Source organism: Triticum aestivum, chromosome 7A (genome assembly GCF_018294505.1).
Source record: "Triticum aestivum cultivar Chinese Spring chromosome 7A, IWGSC CS RefSeq v2.1, whole genome shotgun sequence".
Taxonomy (NCBI): domain Eukaryota; kingdom Viridiplantae; phylum Streptophyta; class Magnoliopsida; order Poales; family Poaceae; genus Triticum; species Triticum aestivum.
The window spans coordinates 738553676-738577963 of NC_057812.1; the positions used below are offsets into that span (position 1 = coordinate 738553676).

General features: G+C 47.5%; 1 protein-coding gene and 1 non-coding gene across 3 annotated transcripts; one reads left to right on the top strand and one right to left on the bottom strand.

The window, feature by feature from the left end:
- Positions 1 to 2239: 2239 nt before the first annotated feature.
- Positions 2240 to 5199, bottom strand: LOC123149865 (uncharacterized). Of its 2 annotated transcripts, none has more exons than XM_044569632.1 (2): positions 3767 to 5199; positions 2240 to 2523 (listed from the first exon to the last, which is right to left on the bottom strand). In XM_044569632.1, exon 1 carries the CDS (start codon positions 5127 to 5129, stop codon positions 3774 to 3776), a length of 1356 nt encoding a protein of 451 aa, XP_044425567.1. In that variant the 5' UTR covers positions 5130 to 5199; the 3' UTR covers positions 2240 to 2523; positions 3767 to 3773. The 2 variants fall into 2 exon arrangements, with proteins under 2 accessions (XP_044425567.1, XP_044425569.1); XM_044569634.1 differs by lacking the exon at positions 2240 to 2523 and having other exon boundaries at positions 4004 to 4279; positions 4431 to 5199.
- A 4237-nt stretch (positions 5200 to 9436) lies between these two features.
- TRNAP-AGG (transfer RNA proline (anticodon AGG)) lies at positions 9437 to 9508 on the top strand. The gene has a single exon. It is a non-coding gene; the product is annotated as a tRNA-Pro (tRNA).
- Positions 9509 to 24288: the final 14780 nt, after the last annotated feature.

A 24288-nucleotide genomic window follows, 5' to 3' on the forward strand; every position in this document is an offset into this window, starting at 1 on the left:
GTGACTATTTAACTCTTCATCAGGGACGCCACAAACACCAACGATCACTTCCTAGCGACTATCTCTTCCACGACGTCGATAAACTCTTCGACGACATGGGCGAAAACACCAACGTGAACGGTTCCTCTGCTGCACAATACATGCTCATTTGTCCATTGTTCAAGATCTTGCTATAGTTTCTTGTTCTAGCTATTGTTTTAAACATGTTGTGTTTGAATTCACAACTTCAGAAGCTATTTTCATAATCTCGGTTAGATTGCATGATTTGTTCTATCTCTGTTATTATAGTCATGCTTTATCTTCTATTTCTGTGGATTAAATCATTTGTTAAATTGATCATATTTCCAACAGTCCAAAAACCTTATTATAAGCCCTTTACCCGAGTGGTTTTGCTACATCCATGAGGCCTCCTATGTTTGAGAGGTGGCGTGTGAGAGCAGTTTTACAATTTCAAACCATGAGCTGTTATGACGCCACACTTGGCAAACCTAAAAGAGATCTTGATCCTCAACAGGAACAAGCTTTTCAGAAAACTGATAACCGGTTTAAGGCTACTCACTTGAGTGCTCTTGTGAGAACATAGTTGATGCTTATGCATCATTTGATAATGGCAAAGATTTTTGAGACGCACTCGAGGCCAAGTTTGGGGTCTCAGATGGCGACACTGAGCTGTATATCATGGAACAATTCTATGACTACAGGATGACTGATGAGCGTTCCGTGGTTGAGCAATCTCCTGAGATACAGTCATTTGCTAGAGAACTTGAGTACTTCAATTATATGTTACATGAAAAGTTTGTTTACGGAGGCATTATCACCAAGCTTCCTCCCTTGTGGAGGAACTTTGCTGCCTCTCTGAAACATAAAAGACAGGAGTTTCCATTCCGGATCTCATTGGTACTCTTGATGTGGAAGAAAAGGTGAGATCAAAAGACACACGTGCTTGAGGTATTGAGAGAGGTTCTAGCGCCAATATGGTATAGAAGAAAGACTTACAACCCCATAAGCTCAAGAAGACAAAAATCTATTGCGGACCCCACTCCAAGTCCAGCTCATTTTTTATTTTTTGGGTTCATGTAGCTAGCGACTCAGATGTCATGAAAATCAATCTCTGTGAAGTAGCATTGCATTCAGAGATGATACTCTTCTCTTCAAGGGGACGAGGCTCTTAGGGTGCGTTTGGTTACAAGGGTGGTCATGAATGGGTTGGGATCGTTCAAAAAATAGACATGTTTGGTTATAAAGCACATGAATGGTTCAAGTCAAAAAAAGAGAATATGCCTTGAAGATGCTGAACCGTTCCACCCAACCAAATCGGTCGAATCAAATGGCCACGCTTTGCATGCATGACTATGTGAGCATGACTGGTGGTCCCGTCCTAAATAATTAGCTCATCTCTTATATTCAGCCAAACGCATGAATTGAAAGGTTCAATCCCAAATAAATTGGACGGTCCCAACCCATTCATATGACACCTTCAACCAAACGCATCTAGTACTCCTGTCCAATGCTGGTGGAATCGTCTTCTCTCCTAGACCTTGATTTATTTGCTAGCTAGCTGCAATGCAATCTCCCAGGAACCAAGGCAGGTCCGAAAGAGGGGGAGAAGCCTGGAGATGGAGGTGAGAAGGGTGGAAGCAAACCACGCAAAGTGGAGCTGTCGGAGGAGCAGAAGGCATGCATGGAGGCTAACCGGATCAAGGCGCTGGAGAAGGCGGCGGTAGCTCCCACTCGCAGCCTGCTACCGAAACTACCATGACATAGGCCGAGTCAATCTGCCTTGGATGCTAGGCTGTGTAGCATACATATTGGGTTTTATTCAAGGGTCAAGATAGTGTTTTTTGAACTTGATTGCAAAAGGCTCCAGGGAACGTGCTCTTTGCTTCAGTGATTGATTGCTTGTAGAAAAGGTTGTGGAAGTTGGTTTACTTGGTGCTGGTGTGGGCAAGCTAAATCTGGTGCCCTTTGTGACTCAAATCTACCTTGGTGCTTGTGTTTGTAGCCTTTTGAACATGGAGTTTCTGTGCATATCAACATAGGGCCTGACTATTCACCTCAAATTTGAGTGCGTTTGTGTTATAAACCTGATGCTCTGAAATTTCTGGAAAAAGGTTTCTGGAATTCGGATGCTCTGAAAGTTGATGCTTTCAGGCATCAGGTTTGCATGATACCAGCCTCTGGTTCTATGTCATGGGACCATCTATTTGCCAACAAAAGCATCCATGCTCAGTGCTAGAGATGAACAAACCCATCCACTCATCTAGAGAAAAGCTAGTATTGGCACATGAGAATATAACCAAAGTCAGCACCACTAGCCTAGCCAATCTTCCAACACAAACAACATTACGAGTCTTAGACGTCATTGTCAGGCAAATTCAACTTGCTGACACCATATCCTGCTTACATACATATGACACTTAACACGGACATATCAAACTACATCAGCACCATCTTGAACATCCGCCATCCTACTCCAGATGTATGGTCCAGGTCCAAGCAAGATCAAGGCCAGCGAGCTCAGATCTGCATACATGTATTTAGTTAGAAATTTTTAGCAACTGCAGTTGATGAGACGGGAATCTTTCCCATCCCATTTTCTTAGGAAGGGGCCATGTGCTAAATAGCAGAGTACAATATAGCTCAAGAACAAAGGGCCGCAAGCTGCCGTAGTATATTGCAGCTTGGAAATATACACAAGAACTTAGCAGACCATAACAAACGAACCCTCTCTGTTCTTGAAAACATAACATGGTAAATAATGAGTGCTCATAAATACAGGACTCAAGGCCTTCAAACATCAACTCACTGGTTATGCAACATACTTACTTTGAACATTGCCATTAAATTAAATGAACAATATGTAGTAAGTGCTAAGTATGACTAACAATGTACTTACTACACAAAGAAGCAAGCGTGAAAGCCATTATCTCCTAAGATATGGAGCAACAAAGATTAGCTTTCCAAACTAGTGTGTAATAATCTCTCTTTTCAGTTAACCTTCTCAAGCACATACAGTTGTTAAACATGCATGCAGAATCAAACCATGACCTGTCCTAGCTAGTTTGAAAAGGTAGTCAAGCCCAATAGAACAATAATATAAACACCGGAGTAGAAATTTGAAGCAACTGCTCAGTTGATGCAATGAGAATCTTTCCTATCTGCTAAATTGCAGAGTACAACACAGCTTAAGAACAAAGGCGCACAAGCTGTTTATTCGTGCTTCCCAAGAAACCCAGAGCCATCTTATTGCAGTTTGGAAGCAATATAAATAAATAAAAATAGCAGATCATAACATGTGAACTCTATGCTTTTGAAAACACAACATGGCAAATAAATAGTACTCAAATATCAGCTTACAGGTCGTGCAACGTTCTTGTTTTGAACACCATCGTTCTGTTGAATGAATGGTGTGAAATTGATAAGTATGACCAAAGATGTACTCCCACTGTAAACTAACATAAGACTTTTAAGATCACTAAATACAAAGAAGCAAGCGTGAAAGCCATTTTCTCATAAGATATGGAGCAAAAGATATTAGCTTTAGAAAGTAGTATGTAATCTTTTTTTCACTAACCTTGTCAATCACAAACAGTTATTAAATATGTGTGCAGAATAAAACCATGAATTGGCTACCTCTCCTAGCTAGTTTGACAAGGTAGTCAAGCCCAATAGAATAATCATTAATTCTCTGTATAACCATGCGGGCAGAACAAGCTAAGCATGCACCCAAACCCAATGGCAACATAAATGAAATAATTAGGCTTACCAGTTGATCAGATAGTTGGTTCCGATAACAGCGGTGAGAAGCTAAAGTATGGGAGGGTACATGTGCGGTTGAAGTACTTCTCCGTCTTTGTACAGACTTTGGTAATTCCATATGTCTTGACCTCCATGGAGTAGCAATCCACGTTGACATTCTCATCAGGAATCCCTTCTAGAGTGCCTCGGAAGAACAAGAATCCCTCAGCTGCACCCACTGTGGAAATGGAATAGTCATGATACTGCCAAGGCAGCGGTATGACCTTCTCAAGCTTCCATTCCTGCGAATTATTCTGCAGAGAGGTATGATAGAGGGCAAACGATCCGTGTTGACGGACAAGAGAAAACATCTCAAGGGTTCCTTCTCTGCCCAAAACAACAGCATTTGGGCGCCGACGATCAAAGCTCTGGTCAGGCAGATCTCTGAGCTCCACATGGTAACCTGTGAGAAGGTCGACAGTGGAAAACCTCAAAGTGCGTGTGTCCAACACCATTAAATGGTCACTCCTGTCATAAGGCTCTGTCCAGTAGAAGCATCCGTGCACGCAGTCAAAACAGGACATGTGTTTCAAAGAAGGGAAAATAGGACACTCCACTATAGACCATTGCATAGTTGTGGACGGGAAGACAAAGAGGACGAGCTTTGTGTGGTATTTTGCTATGCATATCACCTTGAAGTGTTCCTCCTCGCCGTCGTCGCTGGTGTTGGGAGCGAGCACAGGCTCGAATTCCCGAAGGTAATCTTGCGGCTGGACGGCGAGCTCCTCGGGTATGGTTGGAAGCAGCACGTATCTGCTGGACAGGGGGTCACAGACGGCGAGGTGGAACTCGGCGGCGTTGCACCGCTCCCGTTCGGTCCAGGTGGGGCGGTCACGCGGGGCGAGCTCACCGAAATCCATGAGGATGCTTACTTCGTAGCCGTCTTCCATGTAGCAGCATATGCGCATGGCGCGTGGGTGGAGGGAGACCCAATCGAGGAGGACGCGGCCGTCGCGGACGACGCGGGGCCGCCAGCGGGGGCCTTCCCCGTCGGCTTGGACGCCCCGCGGGGTGTAGGAGGCAGAAGAAACGACGGCCGGGATGAAGGAGAAATCGGCGGCGCAGGGGGCGAGGGTGCCGGCGAGCGGAGCGGAGGGGTGCGGCGCCTGGGCGGGGTGGAATCCGGCCGCGTCCATGAAGCCGAGGAGGGGAGGCCGGTGGAGCGCGCGGAAGCGGCGGCGGAAGGCGCGGCCTTTGATGACGCGACGGAAGGAGGTGCAGGCGGCGGAGGCGCGGGCGACCGCGTCCGGGGTGGGCAGGCGGAGGAAGATCTCCTCCAGGAGGTCGTCGGGGATGGGGATGGAGACCAGCGGCGGCGGCGGCGACGCCATGGCGGCCGTGGTGGAGAAAGGGGATCGAGGGTTTGGGATGCGGGGAGCGACGAGTGAGCGAGTGGGGAGTGTGGGCTGTACGACACCTCCTACGAAGCCATAAAGCTTGGGAAATTGTACTCTACTAGTTTAGTAAATCTTCAAAACATTTGAAATGAAATTGTACTAATTTTCCTTTTGCGAAATAAATGAAATTGTAATTTAAAGCCTCCTTTTTACATTAAAAAAACTCATTTCAAGTTTGTTTACGCACTATATCTCCGCTAAAGTGAGATCTCATTAAAAATATACTTACACATTTGAACTGTAAAGTGTAGTTTAAAGCCCCATAATTCTCGGCTCCATAAAAGTTAGTTTTACATAAAGCATTTCGTTACGGGCGGAACCCTAAATCGTAATGTCGCCTCCACTCCTACCCCCACCACTCCCCTTGTCGCCAAATGGGACGCTATTGGCCTAAGACCCTGCGGCGGGGCTTTTTTCCTTTCCCGTCAGCGGGAGCTTGTGGTGGGGGAGGCTTGACCCCCTTTGGTTGCACGGCGCGGCATCCTCTGGTGACTCGACGGCTTCCCTGGTAGCGGTTTTGGTGGGTGGTTGCTTTTGCGTCCGTCTACTTGGCGTTGCAGCATCGGCAGCCTACAAGGGCCTCGACTCAATGTCCTCACTAACGTGTTGAGCTCGCCATCACGCAACAACATCATGTTAGCCTTTGGTGGTGGTTTCTGTGGTAGCGTAGCCATATGAGATGGTAGATCCGATTGAGTTCCGGCTAGATCCTGCTTATTAGTAGATGACATGCACCGGTGCCTCCGTTAGCTACCTGGCGGTGCTGTTGCTGGTGTTCAGGTGCAAAGGTGGTCTCTCTATGGTGATGGTATGGTCATCACGTAGGGTTGTGCGGGCATACGTTGGACAGATGCGTGAGGTTGGTAGTCGAGATTCTCTAGGAGAAAGCCCGCCTAGATATTATCGGCGGTAGTGGTGGCGGCCGCCAGCGTCGCTGTTGGAAGTGCATTTATTCCTGAATGGTGTTTTGGTGTGATGACAATATGGTTAATAAAACTAATGATGGTTGCTAAAGTTTATATCAGTTCCTTGGTTCCTCGAAGGTTATTTTGAAGGAGATGGTTGCCCCAACCCCCCCCCCCTTAAAAAAGGAAAAGGCGCCGTTCATCAACAACACATAGTTAAGAGCGGTCGAGATGCTTGAATGAAGAGTATAAGATCTTGCTAAACTTGTACACCATGAACCCTATCCCTACCACCTGAAAATATCTACAAAACCCATCACCTAAGTGTCCATGATCAACCTACCCAGTTCCCACGTGGTCCAGCGTTCGCTCTCTGGACACCCGGTGCACATGGTCCTCCTGTACACATGTGTGCACGGGGCAAAATAAAGTGCATTTCATTTTCACTGGTACAAATAGAGCACTTGTAGCAGGGTTGTTTGACTAGTGAAAAAAAGGAACTATCATCTAAAAAGTTAAGGGATTAAAGACAGTATTTATTATCGGCTTTAGAGTTATAGCAATATCAAATGAGATTACCGATGAGAGATTGTAACTAGCACCGAGGTTCCAATGTTTCAAATGTAACTGTCAACCAAGTTACTTGTTTGACATATAAGTTGGTCCAAGGATAATTTTTCAAATGCTAGCTTGATTTATAATTTTAAAATACAAGATAATTTTTATTTGAATTCATGGTCAATATTTTTTCCATACACACTTTTAACATTTTCAAATGGTTGGTTAATATTTTTGAATATACGGTCAACATTTTTTCTATACACATTCAACAACTTCAAATGCTTGATTAACATTTTATCAAATACAATTCTAATTTTTTAATACATGATCAACATTTTTCTATACACACTTAACATTTTCAAATGCTTGATTAACATTTTCAGATACAATATTAAAAAAATTAAAATTCTTGATTAATTTTTTTTTAAATGCATGGTCAACATTTTTCACACATTGTACTTTTTGTGTGTATATTTCTTGTATACATGAGAAACATTTTCTCTATACGCATTTAATAATTTTCAATTGCCTTGTTAACTTTTTTTATATCTTTTACATAAAGTATTATTTGTAATATGTTTATTTAGAATATTTGGAAGTACAAATAAACAAAAATATAAAAGGAAAGCAAAAAAATGTTTAAAAACAAGAAACGAGGCTATGGCCTCCCGCGCGCCTGGGCCGACCATCTCGCGCCTCTTCAGGTGAAGCTTCCCTCCTCGGTCTCGCTAGAATCTAGGTATAGCATCTAAAAAAAGCAGCGGATATCTGAGTTTGTGTCTTTCTGTCAGGCGGAGGACCTTGCCAATTTGATCAAGCTTTATGTGCGCAAGGTTTTCAACTTGCTGGACGCATCACTCTTCGTCTATCTCCAAGGCTCTGACACGGCATACTTGCTGCTTTATGTTGACAATATCATCCTGTCAGCATGTATGGCTGGTCTTCTTAGTCAGCTCACTGCCCGTCTCCGCGCTGAGTTTGCCATCAAGGACTTGGGTCCTTTGCACTAATTCCTCGGTGTTGAGGTGGTGCGACGTCCGGATGGCTTCTTTCTTCACCAGCGGAAGTACGCTCATGAGCTCCTGGATTGTGCTGGCTTGCTTAACTGCAAGCCCGCCGCTACACCTATTGATATGAAGGCCAAGCTCTCTGCCACGGATGGTTCTCCTACTTCGGATGCTGCCTTTTACCGGTCTATTGTTGGATCTCTTCAGTACCTCACTCTGACTCGACCAGAGATGCAGTATGCCGTCCAGCAAGTGGGTCTCCACATGCATGCTCCTCAGGACATTCATTGAGCCATTGTCAAGCGGATTCTCCGCTATGTTTGTGGCACTATGGACCTCGGCGCCACGCTTCACGCCTCCACCGACATCGTCCTCACCACCTAATTCGATGCTGACTAGGCGGGCTGCTCCGACACTCGTCACTCCACCTCGGGCTACTGTGTCTTCCTTGGACCCTCGCTCATCTCGTGGTCGTCCAAGCGGCAGCCGATGGTCTCTCGATCCGGTGCTGAGGTTGAGTATCATGTTGTGGCCAACGTCGTCGCCGAGTGCTCCTGGCTTCGCCAGCTGCTTCGGGAGCTCTCATGTCCTGTCGACCGTGCTACGGTGGTCTACTGCGACAACGTCTCCGTGGTCTACCTCTCCGCCAACCTGGTTCATCATCGTCGGTCCAAGCATATTGAGTTAGATATTCATTTTGTTCGGGAACATGTGGCTCTTGGCCATGTTCGTGTTCTACACGTTCCTACTTCCCAATAATTTGCAGATATCATGACCAAGGGCTTGCCTACGGCATCATTTGAGGAGTTCTGGTCCAGTCTTCGCGTCAGCAACGGTGTCGCTTCGACTGCGCGCGCGGGGGGGGGGGGGGGGGTTCAATATATGTGTTGTGCATATTGTGTATTACGCCCACCTCCTAATTTCCTTGTATAGTTGAGGTCGTGGTCCACCGTTGTATATCATATGTACGTGCGATTGCACCTGAGTAATACATCGTGCAATTCTCATATCAGGATATCCTCATATCATACCCCCTAAACCTATGTTTTGTTCCCTGGCATTGTCCTTAAGTTTTTCAGAGATGCATTTCTGAACTGCAACAGGGTTGCTAGAGCCTAGAGGGGGAGATCCTACTTAACTGCATGAACCGCCAGTGGTAGAAGAGTCATACCAGAGGGAGAACCTGGTCTGAGACCTTTGTTTTCTTTACAGTGCACACGTCGCAAATCTTTCGGCATTTAATTTAGAAGTGCGCGTTTCTGGATCCCTATTCTGTATTTCAGACATTCCCGTGATAACAATTGTTCATTATCCGTTGCAGATTGAAGTATTGAACCACACAGGAAGACCCAATCCTTGGGACTAAACCTCCCTCGATCGACTATCATGTCATGGAGTTTGTGCAAGAAGATATAGACCACCAATGGTGGAAAGTAACGACATTGACCCCATGCAAGAGGATTTGCTGACCGAAATCTACCAAAACACACCTGGAAGTCGGGGCCTCGTAGGGATGCCGTGCACCACCACAGCCGGGAGGGATGGTAGATCGCCGTTGCATGCAAAAGTAGGATCACAATCGATCACGACCAACGGTGGGCACCAATGCAAGATTGCCCCAGAGTCGACCAACTTGATGCTCTCCCAATTAGCTGCCAATCCTTCTATGCTTGACCGAATATACCAAATACTGGAACAATATGCATTATTAAATCCATCACGAATTTTATTTTATAAAAACATATTTACTGCCTAGGAAGAATAACAGAGGCATTTGGTCTAGTGGTATGATTCTCGCTTAGGGTGCGAGAGGTCCCGAGTTCAATTCTCGGAATGCCAGGATACTGGATCTTTCAAAAAAAACGTTTGTGCCTATCCAACGGCATTGGTGATGTGAGTAGATAAACAAAATTGATTTAGTTATTTATTTACTTGGAAAAGTTAATCACCGTGGCACTAGATTATGAGTAGATAAACAAAATTACACAGAATACATGGCATTTATATGTGCCCAGATGTACCCAAAAAGAGTTCCCCCCGCTTTGTATTACAAAGCAACCAACCGAACCATTCAAGGATAGGTGCTGGGGCGGTAGCCGTCCGGACGCAAAAGCAGGAGCACACCAGGCCGGCCGAGCCCTCCTAGGCCCGTAAAGCTCCCGCCCTCGCGCTGCTGCCGGCACGCATCGGCGCCGCCGCCCCACTTCCGAGCCGCACCTCCTCCTGACCGCGCCGCAGACAACGAGGCCACGCCAGGGAGGCGACCCGCTAGGACCCAGATGGGGCCCGCCGGACCCAGATCTCGGCCGGGGGCGCGACGCCGGCCACCCTGCTCCACCACGCCGCCCTGCCGCCAAGGAGCGACGCCGACACCACGCCTGCCGCCGGCCGCCGCCGCAGGGACGCCGGACCGCAGCCAAACCGGGCTGCACCGCGCTGCCTCCCTGCCCCGGGAAGGGAGCACACGCGCGCGGGGACAAGCAGGCCCGCCGCCACCGGCACCACCCGGGCTAGCGCCGGGGGCGTCCGCCGGTGGCGGCGGGGGGAGACGGGGGAGGAGGGAGCCCGTGGGAGAGGAGCTCGAGCTCCGCCCTGGCCACCTCCCGGGGAGGCGGCGCGAGGGCGGATCTGGACGGGGGAAGGAGGGTGGCGGAAGGGGACAGTGGCGGGGGGCTAGGCCGGCGGCGGGAGGGGAGGAGGGGGAACCCTAGTCGCCTCTCAGGGAGCGAGAGGAGCAGCCAGAGCGACACCATGTGCCCAGATATTGACCAACTCATTTGGGTACTCGGAAATACATTTTGACTCACTCACCCACCTCACAACAGATGGATACAATGTTGTTCACAGGCTTACAATAGATGGATACAAGCAGTATTTGTTAAGAGAGCAAGATGGACAGAGAAAAAAAGGGCATCAAATAAGCAACAAAGCGCCAATCAGATCTCTCATCATCATCATATAACGTCCCCGTTGGTTCAAGATCAGCGTTCCACTTCAATTTTCGACTGCTATGTACTCCCTCCGTTCGGAATTACTTGTCGTAGAAATGGATGTATCTAGAATACATCTAGATACATCCATTTCTACGACAAGTAATTCCGAACGGAGGGAGTATCTATCTACAGCTGTATAAAAATGTACATGTAAATGTAAGTACAACAGATAGTACCCCAGCACAATTTATGCAAGATAAAAATATGAGCTGGAAATATGGCTCAAAGCAAATCATTATTAGGACCATAAGAGTTATAGCGACATCGCAGGAGATTAATATGCCGATGATAGAATGTAACTAGCACCGAGGTTCCAAATATGACAGTTAATCGAGTTACTCATTTGATATTTTAGTTCGCTCAAGGATGATCTACATGCACTTGTCATCAGTTTCCAAGAGTTACCAAATCTGATGCTGAAAAGGTGTATACTTTATACTACAGTTATCCACATAAGAATGCCGACTTATGCATATGATTATGTTTGTTGTTACAGAATTGCATCCGGCAGCAAAAGAAAACAATAAAAAGGCATGCTATTACCTGCAGCATAGAAATTTGGGAATGCATGATACATGGTGATATCCCTGGCCCTGCCACTGTTGCAAAGTCTCTTAAACGTCATTGACTAGAGATGGACCATGAAGACACCACAAGATGTCCTTACAAGTGTCACATTGTTTTCCTCGTCAAACCCGAGTAAAGCCGGAGACTTCCTCCTGTCTGCTGCCCGAAGAGAAAGAAGCTTGTCTAGTTCAACACTTCTTCCCAAAACCCATATTTTGGTATTTTGGGGGACTGAACCTGCGTCAACAGACAATTATGGCACGGAGTTGGTGCAAGAAGATATAGATCCACTGCTGGCGGACAGTAGCGATGTGGATCCCGTGCAAGACGACTTATTGAAGGAAATGTATACCAAAACACAACTGATGTAAGTACATACTATACCTTGATGAACCTTACATAGTTGTTGGTAGCTCTAAGCAAACACACATGTATGATCAGGCACTGGCTTCACAAAAGTAAGAACCTGTCACTCCTCGTCAAGCTCGTCATCCGCAATACTTTTGACTCTATTAAACGGGAATACATCATCGAGCTATTGCAAAAAGAGACTTTCCAAGCAAGTTCAGAGATTAGATCATCGCGCTTCTCTCTACCTCGTCATCGCTTATTCTTCTCAATGGTGTGGCTGGCCAACCAATTAGGCACGGACGGGGTCTACGGCAAGAGGACCCATTGCCACCTCTTCTATTCGTCATCGTAATTCACCCCCTTAACCAACTCTTTGACTTGGCCACAAGAAGGGGCCTTCTACACAAGATTAGAGATAGACGAACCATCATGAGGACCATATGTGGATTTTTTTTTTGAAAAGGGGAATTCCCCGGCCTCTGCATCTGAACGATGCATACGGCCATCTTATTAACCAAATAAAGAAGTACCAACATGGTTTCAAAGGTCTCCAAAAGTAAAAAAAAGTACATAAAGCTCACACAGAGCCAAATAAAGGCTAGAAACACCAACTAGCCAGGACAAGATGCCACAACTGGCCGGCTCAAACTAGATAGGAAAACTAAGTACCTATCCTATTACATGACCGCCATCCAAACCGGTTGAAGATATCCCCAGTTACCATCTCCCAGCGGAAAGATCCAGTAACCAAATGCTCCCTGGCCTCCGTCTGGGTGAGTAGCGACCACGAACGGATCAGTGCCGTAGTTCGGAATATGACCTGCAAAAAATGTATACATGATATTCTGTTAAAGACCAAATCATTTCTGCAAGTCCAGATAGTCCACAGCAAAGCACAAACTCCAACCCAAATATGTCTCGCTAAACCAGGCTCAATCCCATTAAGTCAAGTCCCAAATAACGCATTAACAGAATTCGGTGGATTGATATTAAAAGCAATGTGGACTGTCTGCCAAAGTACCTTGGCCAACGGGCAATCAAAAAAAAGGTGTTTGATAGTCTCATCCCGATCGCAGAAACTACACCTAGTAGGTCCTGTCCAATTACACTTTATCAAGTTGTCCTTAGTTAAAATAACTTGTTTATGGACAAACCACATAAACAATTTTATTTTCAAAGGAACTTTGACATCCCAAACATGCTTAGACGTAGGAATCGAGTTCGAATTAATAACATCAATATACATTGATTTAACCGTGAATACTCCAGACTTAGTCAGTTTCCAGCGTAATTGATCGGGTTGTTGGGAAAGCTGGACGTCCATCAGTCTCCTAACTAGACGGAGCCATTCTTCCCAACGGTTGCCCGCTAGCGTTCGTCGGAACTGGATATTAAGGGGGGTAGACTGAAAGACCGATGCGACGAATACCTCACGTCATTGAACAATGCGGTACAAAGACGGATATTGGATGGCCAGGGGAGTCTCGCCAAGCCAAGTATCCTCCCAGAAACGTGTACTCGAGCCGTTTCCAATAACAAACTTCGTCCTATTAAATAAGGCATGTTTGACTTTCATCAGGCCTTTCCAAAAAGGCGAATCGGTCAGCCTGACTGTAACCTGGGACAAAGTTTTTGTCTGGAGGTACTTGCTGCGAAGGATTTGAGCCCACATAGCATCAGTCTCCGATGAGAGCTTCCACAGCCACTTGCTAAGAAGGCATTTATTCTTAACTTCTAGATTCTCAATACCTAGACCCCCTTGGTCTTTCGGTCTACAGATGATATCCCATTTAGCAAGCCGATATTTTCTTTAAGCTCATCACCCTGCCAAAAGAAACGCGATCGATAGAAGTCCAGTCTCTTCCTAACACCAACTGAGACCTCAAAGAACGATAAGCATCGCTCTTATGAAAGATCGATAAGCATCCTGTTCATCTTTGGCCCTACCAAAACAGAACAGCTCGCTCTTATGAAAGTTAATCTTTAACCCAGTCAATTGTTCGAAAAGGCATAACACAAGCTTCATATTTCTAGCCTTGGCCAAGTCATGCTCCATGAAGATGATTGTATCATCAGCGTACTGAAGGATGGATACACCTCCATCAATAAGATGAGGTACCAATCCACCTACTTGACCATTTTCCTTAGCCCTTCCTATCAAGATTGCTAACATATCCACCACAATGTTAAACAAGATAGGGGACATCGGATCTCCTTGTCTGAGGCCTTTATGTGTCTGGAAGTAATGACCTATGTCATCATTAACTTTAATTCCCACACTACCTTTTTGCGTAAATGATTCAACCTGTCGGCGCCAGGCCTCATCAAAACCTTTCATACGCAATGACTGTTGGAGGAATGGCCATTTGACCTTATCGTACGCTTTCTCGAAATCCACCTTAAAAATTACTCCATCTAATTTTTTGGAATGGATTTCATGGAGTGTTTCATGCAGGACGACCACCCCTTCAAGGATATTTCTGTCTGGCATGAAAGCAGTTTGGGACTATTGCACCACAGAATGCGCAATCTGTGTGAGTCTGTTAGTCCCGACCTTGGTGAAAATTTTGAAACTAACATTGAGGAGACAGATCGGCCTGAATTGTTCAATTCTCACAGCATCCGTCTTCTTAGGAAGCAATGTGATAGTCCCAAAATTCAAGTGAAATAATTGAAGCTGTCCGGAGAACAGATCATGGAACATAGGTAGTAAATCCCCCTTAATAATGTGCCAGCACTTTTTATAGAACTCTGCCGGGAATCCATCCGGTCCGGGAGCCTTGTTGTTTTTCATCTGTGCAATAGCATCAAAAACCTCCTTCTCCGAAAACGGGGCAACCAGAATATCATTATCAGCAGCTGATAGCTGAGGTACGTCCTCAGTCCTGGACTCATCGAGGGACACACAATTATCCTCCGGAGGTCCAAATAACTGCTTATAATAGTCGGTAATATATGTTTTTAGGTTATCCTGACCTAAAATAGTGCCCTCGTCTTGCTCAAGCTGAAAGATACGCTTCTTTCTGTGCTTGCCATTAGCTATCAAATGGAAGAACTGAGTGTTCGCATCCCCTTGGACCACTTTGTGGACTTTGGCATGCAAAGCCCACTTCAATTCTTCTTCGCGAAGCAGTTCTTTCAGCCTCTTTTCCGCCTCATTTTTAACCTGAAGCTGAACTGGCGACAAGATATTGACTTCGGCCTGTATGTCCAGGGCCTGTATAAGAGTAAGGAGTCTATCCTTTTCAATCTTATACACACCATTGAGGTGCTTAGACCAACCCCGTAAGAAACTTCTTAAATGCCTAATCTTATTCTGCCAACGCTCTATCGCATTCTTGCCTCCTACACCTCTATCCCATTCCCTGGCGATCAAGTCCAAGAACCCCTCACGTTCAAACCAAGACATCTCGAAGGAGAAGGTATTCTTGTTACCCTGATGGTTCGGCTCCCCTGAGTCCACGAACAATGGGGTGTGATCAGATATTCCCCTCGAAAGAGCTTGCACCGTAACCAGAGGGAACTTTTGTTCCCACTCCACGCTCGCAAGTACTCGATCAAGTTTTTCATAGGTTGGGTTTGGGAGAGCATTAGCCCAGGTGAACTTTCTCCCAGAAAGCTCTATCTCTCTCAGATCCAAGCTTTCAATAATGGTATTGAACATAAACGACCATCTGCCGTCAAAGTTATCCTTGTTCTTCTCCTCTCTCCTCCTGATGATATTGAAATCACCTCCAACTAAAATTGGAAGCTGTTCTGACCCGCAGATTCGAACAAGGTCCGCCAGAAACTCCGCTTTAAGTTCAGGCTGTGCGGCACCATAAACCGCCACCAAAGCCCAGTTAAAACCATCTAGCCTAGACCTGACTCGAAACTTGACCGCGAAGTCTCCCATCACGACACTTCGGACTTCAAGCGAATCGCATCTCACACCTAGTAAGATACCACCCGATCTTCCTCGCGGAGGGAGGCAATGCCAATCGAAATCAATACCACCCACAAGAGAAGAGAGAAACTGGGACGCAAAGTTATCTCTACCCGTCTCCGATAGAGCAACAAAATCTAACCTCTGCTCTAGAGCTGCCTCAGTTGGAATATTCTTTTAGCCAAGTCCTTTAGACCTCTGCTATTCCAAAAAATTCCTCTCATAGTTCATCATGGAATTTTTTAGTAACTCGAATCCTAGCACTCCTACGAACTGCGGAATCTGGATAGATCTTCCGTTTCCACTTACGCTTAGGTATACTAGGCTCAGTCACCCGGTCCTCATAACCGGGTTCACATATATTGCTAGCCTCCTTCTCTAGGGGTATATCATCTTCCTCAGAATCATGATTGGGGGGTGCTAGATCCGCACATAGATTATCAAGCACTCTAACCCCTAACGCATCAATCTCATCATCATTCATAGGTTTAACTGCTGCAAGATTACGAATAGCCTCTAAGGCACGTTCCGCCTCCAAATCTAATAGATCATTCACCGAATTGGTAATCTCACTATCTGTATCACCTAGTGAAACTCCTAATTGGTTTGCATTATTTATAATTTCTTCATTAGAAAAATGCAATAAGGAATTAGATAAGTTGACAGACATACCAGAAGATAAAGCAGCTTCTTGAAACTTGGCTGCCCTCATAGCGCACCGCTGCTGCATATCGTCAACCTCGGGGATGTCGAGGATGCGAGCACTCATCCGTCTCCCCGCGGAGATAGGGTCCGGGGACCCGCCAAACGCGACAACCTCCTCCCTAGTGAAACCTGGCACGGAGTCCCTCAAAGGGTCTACCGAGGTTACCAGAGAAGGCGTCGGCGGGCTCCCGATCCCCTCAGACGGGTGCCCCACACCAGGGCCCCCGGCCATGGGTGAGAGCGAAGAAAGGATAACGGGGGCCACCTGCCCGCGCCCTCCTCCCACCCCAGCCGCCGGCTCAGACGGCTGAGCCATCAGCGAGGGAGAAGCAGTCCTCCTGACCGTCGGGGAAGAAGGAGGAGCCAGGGCCTCCTGCCCCAGCACCCCCCCAACGCAGCTGCTGCCGCGATGGTTACCGCCACCATCGGAGTAGCAGGAGCCGAGGCCGCCTGCCTCGGGCTCCCTCTCCCAGCACCGGCTGACCCCCTCGGGGCCGTCGTCACCGACGCCACCGAGGTCGGGATGGGGATGGGAGAAGACGGGGCCACCTGCCCCGAACCCCCTCCCCCACAACTCATCACGCACGCAGTCGCCGACACCGGAGTCGCGTCCACGTGAGGCGCCAGGGCAAGAGAAGCCCCCTCCGGCCTCCTCACCGTAGCCCCGACCAAAGTCCTCGTCGACCGTCCAGCAGACAAGCAATCATCCCCCTCGAACTCCAACGGAGGGAGCGTGTGCTCAAGGTAATCATCAGAATCTACCTGGTCACTCCATAGTCTGGGAGGTGCCGAGGCTGGCTCAAAGGACCCAAAACGCAGAGTAGTCATGGGCACCGCTGGTGATGCTGCAGGCTCAACCCCGATCCCATCCCCAGGCGACTGAGCTGGGTGAGAACCGTTAGACCCCTCTCGCGTGGGCTCATCTGACGGTGACCCCTTGGCCCCCGTTTGCCATCTCTGTCGTGCATGTCAACATCGTTACGATTAACCGCATCAGCAAATAGATCAGCATCCTCGAACTCGATCTCAAGCGGGAACACCTCTCCCCTATAGGTCCAGTTAACCTTATCAGGCACGAACTCAATATCCAGAACACTTACTAAAATCCGGGCCACCCCATGGGCACGTGTGAAAGCCATATCCACTTGTTCTGTCTTCCCAACCATGATGCCCATACTAGCCACCACTCGAGCATCCTGCAGAGGCTTAGATCGAGCCCCTAAAAATCGCAACCAGACCTGCGTGAGCGGCTTTCCCTTAGGCTCAACCTGCTTCCACTCGTGGAACTCCAGGATACACGTAGTACCGGGGACTCTACACAAGCCAAAGCTCAACAATTTCTGCAATCCTCCACAGTAGGGAAATCAACCTTAAAAACCCTATCCTCGATAGGCACCAATTCCCATCTAAAATCCCCGGGATCCAGCTCCTGAAGCCTCCTCACGATCTGTGCCTCAGGATATCTTCCGGGACCTCTCTCGCCGCCGGGGACTCAAAAAACATGAGCTCAGCACAATAGACTCCAAAAATATTCAGCGTCGGAGGCAGGTCACGCAACAATGGGCACTCCCAGGAGTCATGTGCAGGCTTGCCACACGACTCACACAGCTGGGCCACACACTCAGCAATGAAGTGGCCCTTCTCACCACAACGGTAGCAAATCATCCTCTCCTTCTTACGCGCATATTTGGACGCCCTCTCGGCATCAGGCCTGTCGGTAGTCTCATCCATCGTCCCAGCCTCAGGAGCCTCAACACTGGCCAAGGCGTTCACCACCTCCATCGCCTGGGGAGGAAGCTCAGTGGCAGTATGGCCAGGCTCCACTGTAGACGCCGCAGGATCAACTGCCCAAGGCGGGGGCGGTTGGCGAAATCTCCCGCGGCCCCCACCCCGACCACCACGATGGCCACGAAAGCCTCCTCTCTGACGGTTATCCGGGCCGGAGGCCCCCTCAACAAAACCACCTGCTGGGCCGAGAAACGGTCTCTCAGCCAACCCGTCGCTTTGCCAGGCATATCCACGACCTCCTCCCGTAGAAGAAGATCCTCGGTGCTGTTCGTCACCATATGCATCATACCCATCATCCCCCCACTGGCCTCGGGGCGGGTCATTGTACTCTCTGTTATTTGTCTGAGACGGACCGGTTCGGTTTTGCGCCAGCCTCGCAACGTAATGGAGCGGAGGAGCAGCCCGAGGTTGATTGCCCGAGGGCGCCGGCAAGCCCCCAACAGGCCGAAGCCCTCCACCGCGGCCAGCCGGAGCCACACCGGCCGTGCTCGGCACAACAGGCCGAAGCCCTCCGTGACCCGCAGGCAGTAGAACAGGAGGTGCAGCGCCCGACGCCGGGGGCCTCAAGCCGCCCCGACCAGCGGCCGACTGAACGGGCACTTGCCCCGGAGGTCTCGCGCCCACGGGGCCAGCACCTCGCCCCGGGTTGCCCTGAGTGGCGCCCTTGCTCGCCGGCAGCCTCGGGGCCATCGGGACTCCTCGTCCAGCGGCCACCGCCAGCGGTGGAGCTGTCCCGCCCCGTCCCACAGGACCGGGAGCGGCCTTCTTGGCTGGCCGCGGCGCCACTCCGCTGCCGACCATGTCAGGCAGCGGGCAAATCCTCCTAGTCCGATGCAGACCACAGGCAGGAAAACCTCTCGTGCCGTGTCTACGAACCCTAGGGCGAAGAGGCGGCTGCGCACGATCGAGAGAACAATCACGCTCGTACATGCATGGCAACGCAATAGGTGGAGGAGAGTGGCCCGGTCCAGCATGGGCCTCATACCCATCTTTCTCTGGCCCAACATCTCGCAGACCCGGTCCACACCGAACCGGCCCAAATCCATCTAGCAGCTGAGTCAATCGCTGTGATCGCGTGAGCGAGATCATAGTCATCGCCGCTGCCGTCACGGGCGCCGCCGTTGCCGGACTACCGGCGCGCCGCCTCGCGTTCTTCTTATTCTTAACAGTGATCCAAGACTCCGGCCTGATCATATCGAATAACGTGAGATTTGGAAGACTCACCTTAGGTATCGGTCCCTTCCACGGTCTGAGCGCCGACGCCGCCGTCTTCCGATGAACTACGCGTCGGACCATCTCATTCTTCTCGCCCGCGTGAAGACCGATACGCGCCGGATCGTCCGGTGGCAGAACCTGATCGATCGTCATGGCTACTTCATCTTCGCAATAACCTGCATGGAATAAATCGCAAACGAGATCTGAAGGTGTCGGTGAGGGAGGCGCCTCTGCCGGGGATGCATCCCCATCGTCGTCTGCGTCTTCTTCATCGGACTCGGCGAGAGCCCAAAACCGCCCACCGACGCGTCGGCGATCACCGGTGGCGGACCATATGCGGATGATGCGATGGTTTCATGGTGCCTATGAAGAGTTACATCGACATGCTCTCCAACACTCTCAAATGCTGCAGCCACCTTCATCTCGAGCATACCCTCCAAAGCTTGCCGGTGAAAAGAGCATACTTCCCTATGAGATATTTGGGTTTTCCTCCCTCTGTTTTACAGCGCAAGCGTGTTGACATCCAGTTCCTGGAAGACAAGGTTGCGGCTATGCTCACCCCGTGGGACGAAAAAACATCACCACAATCGGTCGCACCTCTTTGGTGAAATCAATGCTCTCCTATTAGGCCGTGTACTGTGTCACCCCCCTCATCATTTCGTCGAGCACCCTACAAAGCACCACCAAGGTGGAAAGGGGATTCCTTTTGGCCGGTTCGGATAAAGTTACCGGCGTGAAGTGCGCTCAATTGGTACTTGGTTTGTCGCCCCTTTGAGCGAGGGGACTGGGTGTGCTTAACACCGCCAAGTTCGCAAGAGCTTTCAGGCTTAGATGGCCATGGCATGAATGGAAAGAGCCAACCAAGCTTTTGTTCGGAATGGGGAATCCATGTGACACGCAAGATCAGAATCTCTTCTATGCCTCTACCACTATCACTATCGGAAATGGGTCAAAGACTCCTTTTTGGGATGCACCATGGATCCATGACCAGAAGACTAAGGATCACTGGCGGAGCTTGGTAAAATCCCTTTGGGGGGGGGGGGGGGGGCAAACAGAAATTATTGATGTTTGGGGGGACCAAAAGTCTAATTTCTTTTCTTTCACATAATTTACACAGGCTGGGGGGGCATGGCCCCTACAGCATATAACATAGCTCCGCTGCTGCTAAGGATATTGCGCGTCTTATTTCTGATGCCTCTTGTAGGAAAAATTGAAACATTAAAGAGGCCCTTAGTTGCGATGCTTGGGTGGCAAAGATCAACATTTCAGCAATCTTCTCCTTTGAGCTCCTTCGCCAATTCATGGACCTTTGGACTTATTTTCGCGGTTTCCAATTGGGCGAACATGCCGAGCATGGTATAGTTTGGAAAGCACACTACATATGGGCACTATTCAACAGCCTCTACCTATGCGGCACAATTCTTGGGGACTTTCTACTCCTCTATGGAGCATACGATGTGGAAAACATGGGCACCGTATAAGATCAAATTCTTTGCTTGGTTGGCCACCCAAGAGAGGATTTGGGATATGGATATATTGGGCAAGCGTAGAATGCCAAATTGTGGTCTTTCCCTCTTGGCAAGTGTCGGGGTTAAATCCAGCAGATCTCGGGTAGTGGTTCCCGAGCTATTGATCTTACCTAGTTGGTAACAGGATGAATAAGGGACACAATATTTACCTAGGTTCAGGCCCTCTCGAAGAGGTAAAACCCTATGTTTGCTCGTATTGTATTGATTGTGCTGGAATACAAAATACAAGATGATCTAGCTCGAGATCATATGTGAATAAATCTATCCGTACAAGCTAAAACCCCTAGGCTTATATAGGGACCAGGGGTACATAGGTTTACATCACTAGTAGAAAAAGGGTCAAACGTGAAGCACATTAGTGCCGATTTGAATTTGAGCCGGCACTAATGGTACCATTAGTGCCGGTTCGAACGGCTATGCATTAATGTCGGTTCATGTTGAATCTTTAGTACCGGTTCGTGCCACGAACCGGTAAAGGGGTGATGGGCGTCGGGCCGGGGCCCCACGATCACCTTTAGTACCGGCTCGTGTCACAAACCGGTACTAAAGGGGTAACCTTTAGTACCGGTTTGTGCCACGAACCGGTACTAAAGGGGTCTGACTTATAGTACCAGTTTGTGACACAAACCGACACTATAGGGCAATTTTCAAACTCTACCCCCCCCATGTGTCGCCATTTTAGTTATGAAAAAATCAAAAGAAAATGATAAAAACTTCAAAAAATAAAATCCTTCGAGAGGTAGTTATATTACTACATCTACTAGTTAGGAAAATTTGAAAAATTAAATTTGGACATGTTTTGCAAAAAGTGTAGGGAAAATGTAAAACGGCTATAACTTTTGCATACGATGTCGGAAAAAAACGTATAATATATCAAAAAATTCAGCACGAAAATCCGCATCCGATGGAGACCGCCTACGACCTGTTTGCAATTTTTTAGAATCCTCAAATTCCAAAACAAAAAAAAAGATATGGTCAAATTTCAGTTTTTTTTAAAAAAATTGGTTAAATCTGGTCAAACTACTTATTCAAGAAGTATTAATGTTACTACATAATTATTCAAGAATATTAGTGTTACTAAATAATTATTTCAATTTTTTAAATTTTGGTCAAATCTGGTCAAACTATGGTCAAACTTATTCAAGAAATATTAGTGTTACTAAATAACTACTGTTTTTTAGAATAATAGTTTCAAACTCAAACGGTGAAACGTGTGACCTAATGGTCAAGCTAAACTGCTGAGGGTTAATAGGATTGACAGCTTACATTTGTCAAGAAAACAATAAGTGTAGACTTGGAATGTAGGGGGGATAGAACTCCGAAGTTAAGCGTGCTCAGGCTGTGGGAGTGAGAGGATGGGTGACTGGCCGGGAAGTCAGGCGATTTGGAATGAGTGATCCACACTTGAGCAGTTAAGAGAGGTGATTAGAGACTAAATCATCAAATAATTTAGAAAAATTAAAATCGAAAAAAAATCAAATTTTTTTTCCAAAATTTTCAAAAAAATAATCAAAAAAACCTTTAGTACCGGTTGGTAACACCAACCGGTACTAAAGGTCACCCATACCAGGGCGCGAGCTCACGCCACGTGGTTGCACTTTAGCGCCGGTTCGTGCCGAACCGGTACTAAAGGGGGGGCCTTTAGTGCCCACCCCCTAGTGCCAGTTATGGAACCGGCACTAAAGGCCCTTACAAACCGGCGCTAAGCTCCGTTTTCTACTAGTGCATAAGGTCGGTTACATTTAGGGATAAGCATGAAAAAGATTCAAAACAAGTCTTGGAGTAGGCGTCAAGTCTTCGGAGGATTCCATCTTGATCACGCCAGGGGACATGGCAGTCCTGGCCCATTTATTGACGATCCAGGGGTCCTCGGCCCAGCCCACTATAAAGGGGCTGACGTGTTTTGCACCCTCTAGTCCACGACACCATCAGCAAGCAACAATAAGAATCCGGAGTACAATTCTTTTTCAAATTCTACCTCACGCTTTGTCTATGGAACTTGGTAAATGATTGGCTCCACATCAAAACCATTGACACGTTCACATGACACTTGGAGACTTCAGTCAAAGATTGGTGGGCAACCGGCCCGGCCAATATACCCCACACTAGTAGAAAAAGGGTCAAATGTGCGACACATTAGTCCTGGTTTGTAACAGAACCGACACTAATGTGTCCATTAGTGCCGGTTCCAACGGCTAGGCGGGAGGAGCTCTTTAGTACCAGTTCGTGGCGAACCTTTAGCACCGGTTCGTGCCACGAACCGGTACTAATGAGAGTGGTGGCAGGATGTTGTCAGAGTGGAGCCCCTCCAGCACCTTTAGTACCGGTTCGTGCCACGGACCGGTACTAAAGGTCGTCCTATATAAACCCTTCGTCCACCAGCACTCTGTTCTTCCCCCTTTCCCCTCTCCCTCTCCTCTGTTCTTCCCTTCTTTCTCTCGAGTTCATCACAAAATTTGCCCCAAATTTGTCAAGATTTGCAGGCCTCCGTCCATTCAAATGATCAAAAAGGTAGCAACTTTGTCCTTTCATCTCTCATTGCTAGATTAGCTCTTTCATTGGTTTATATAATGATTAATTGTGGGTTTTAGTAATTTGGGAGGAATTATATGTGGTAGTATTTGATTTATATGCAAATTGAGGTCAAAATAACACTTAGTTTGCATATGTAGGTGTGGTTTACTTAGTGCCTTCTAAATCTCCGTCGTAACCATCGTCGATCGCCCGCACCGTCCCGTCGCCGACACCACCTTGTGGTGAGCCTCTTGTTCATGAAATTTTATATAAAAAATTGATGTTTGTGTGATTTGGATATATAGTTACTCGTATAATTATCTTACCCGTACGTTGTTTGTTATACATAGTGCCATGGTTTTGATATCCGTCCCTGTCGGCCCTCGCCCTTGTTATGATTCGGATGTGGTATATTCTCTTTTAAAACTATTTGTTGCATTTCATGTTTATGACAAATTATGCCCATCAAGCTGACATAGATATTTGTATGTAGGAGGTAGTTGAACCGGAAATTCCAACCGACCCTATTGTCGAGAGGTTAAATTTAGTTGAAAGAGAAAACGAGGGTTTGAAAGAAGAATTGAAAAGAATTAAGGGGGAGAAGATGGAATTGGAGTTGCATGTTGCCGATGTCGTCGATGATCACAAGATTAAGATGGAGAAAATGCGCTTGAAGATTAGAAATATTAGAAAATATGCCATTCATAGTGAACAAACCAGGAGTTTCGCCAGCTGGTTGCAGACACGTACCATGCATGACGCCTCTATTGAAGATGACCTGTACTTGTTGTCCCAGTTACCATCTTCGAATATAATGACTTTCGAAGGGTACGTGATAAATGGTAATACATTTTACACGATCGCCCAAGATAAGAAGAGCACCAACCAAAATAGTGGTGTCCGCTGTCCGCTTTGATGCAGAAACCAAGACGGGAAAGGAAACATATTATGGTTATATACAGGACATATGGGAACTTGACTATCGACGTGGTTTGAAGGTCCCTTTGTTTTGGTGCAAATGGGTCAATATGAC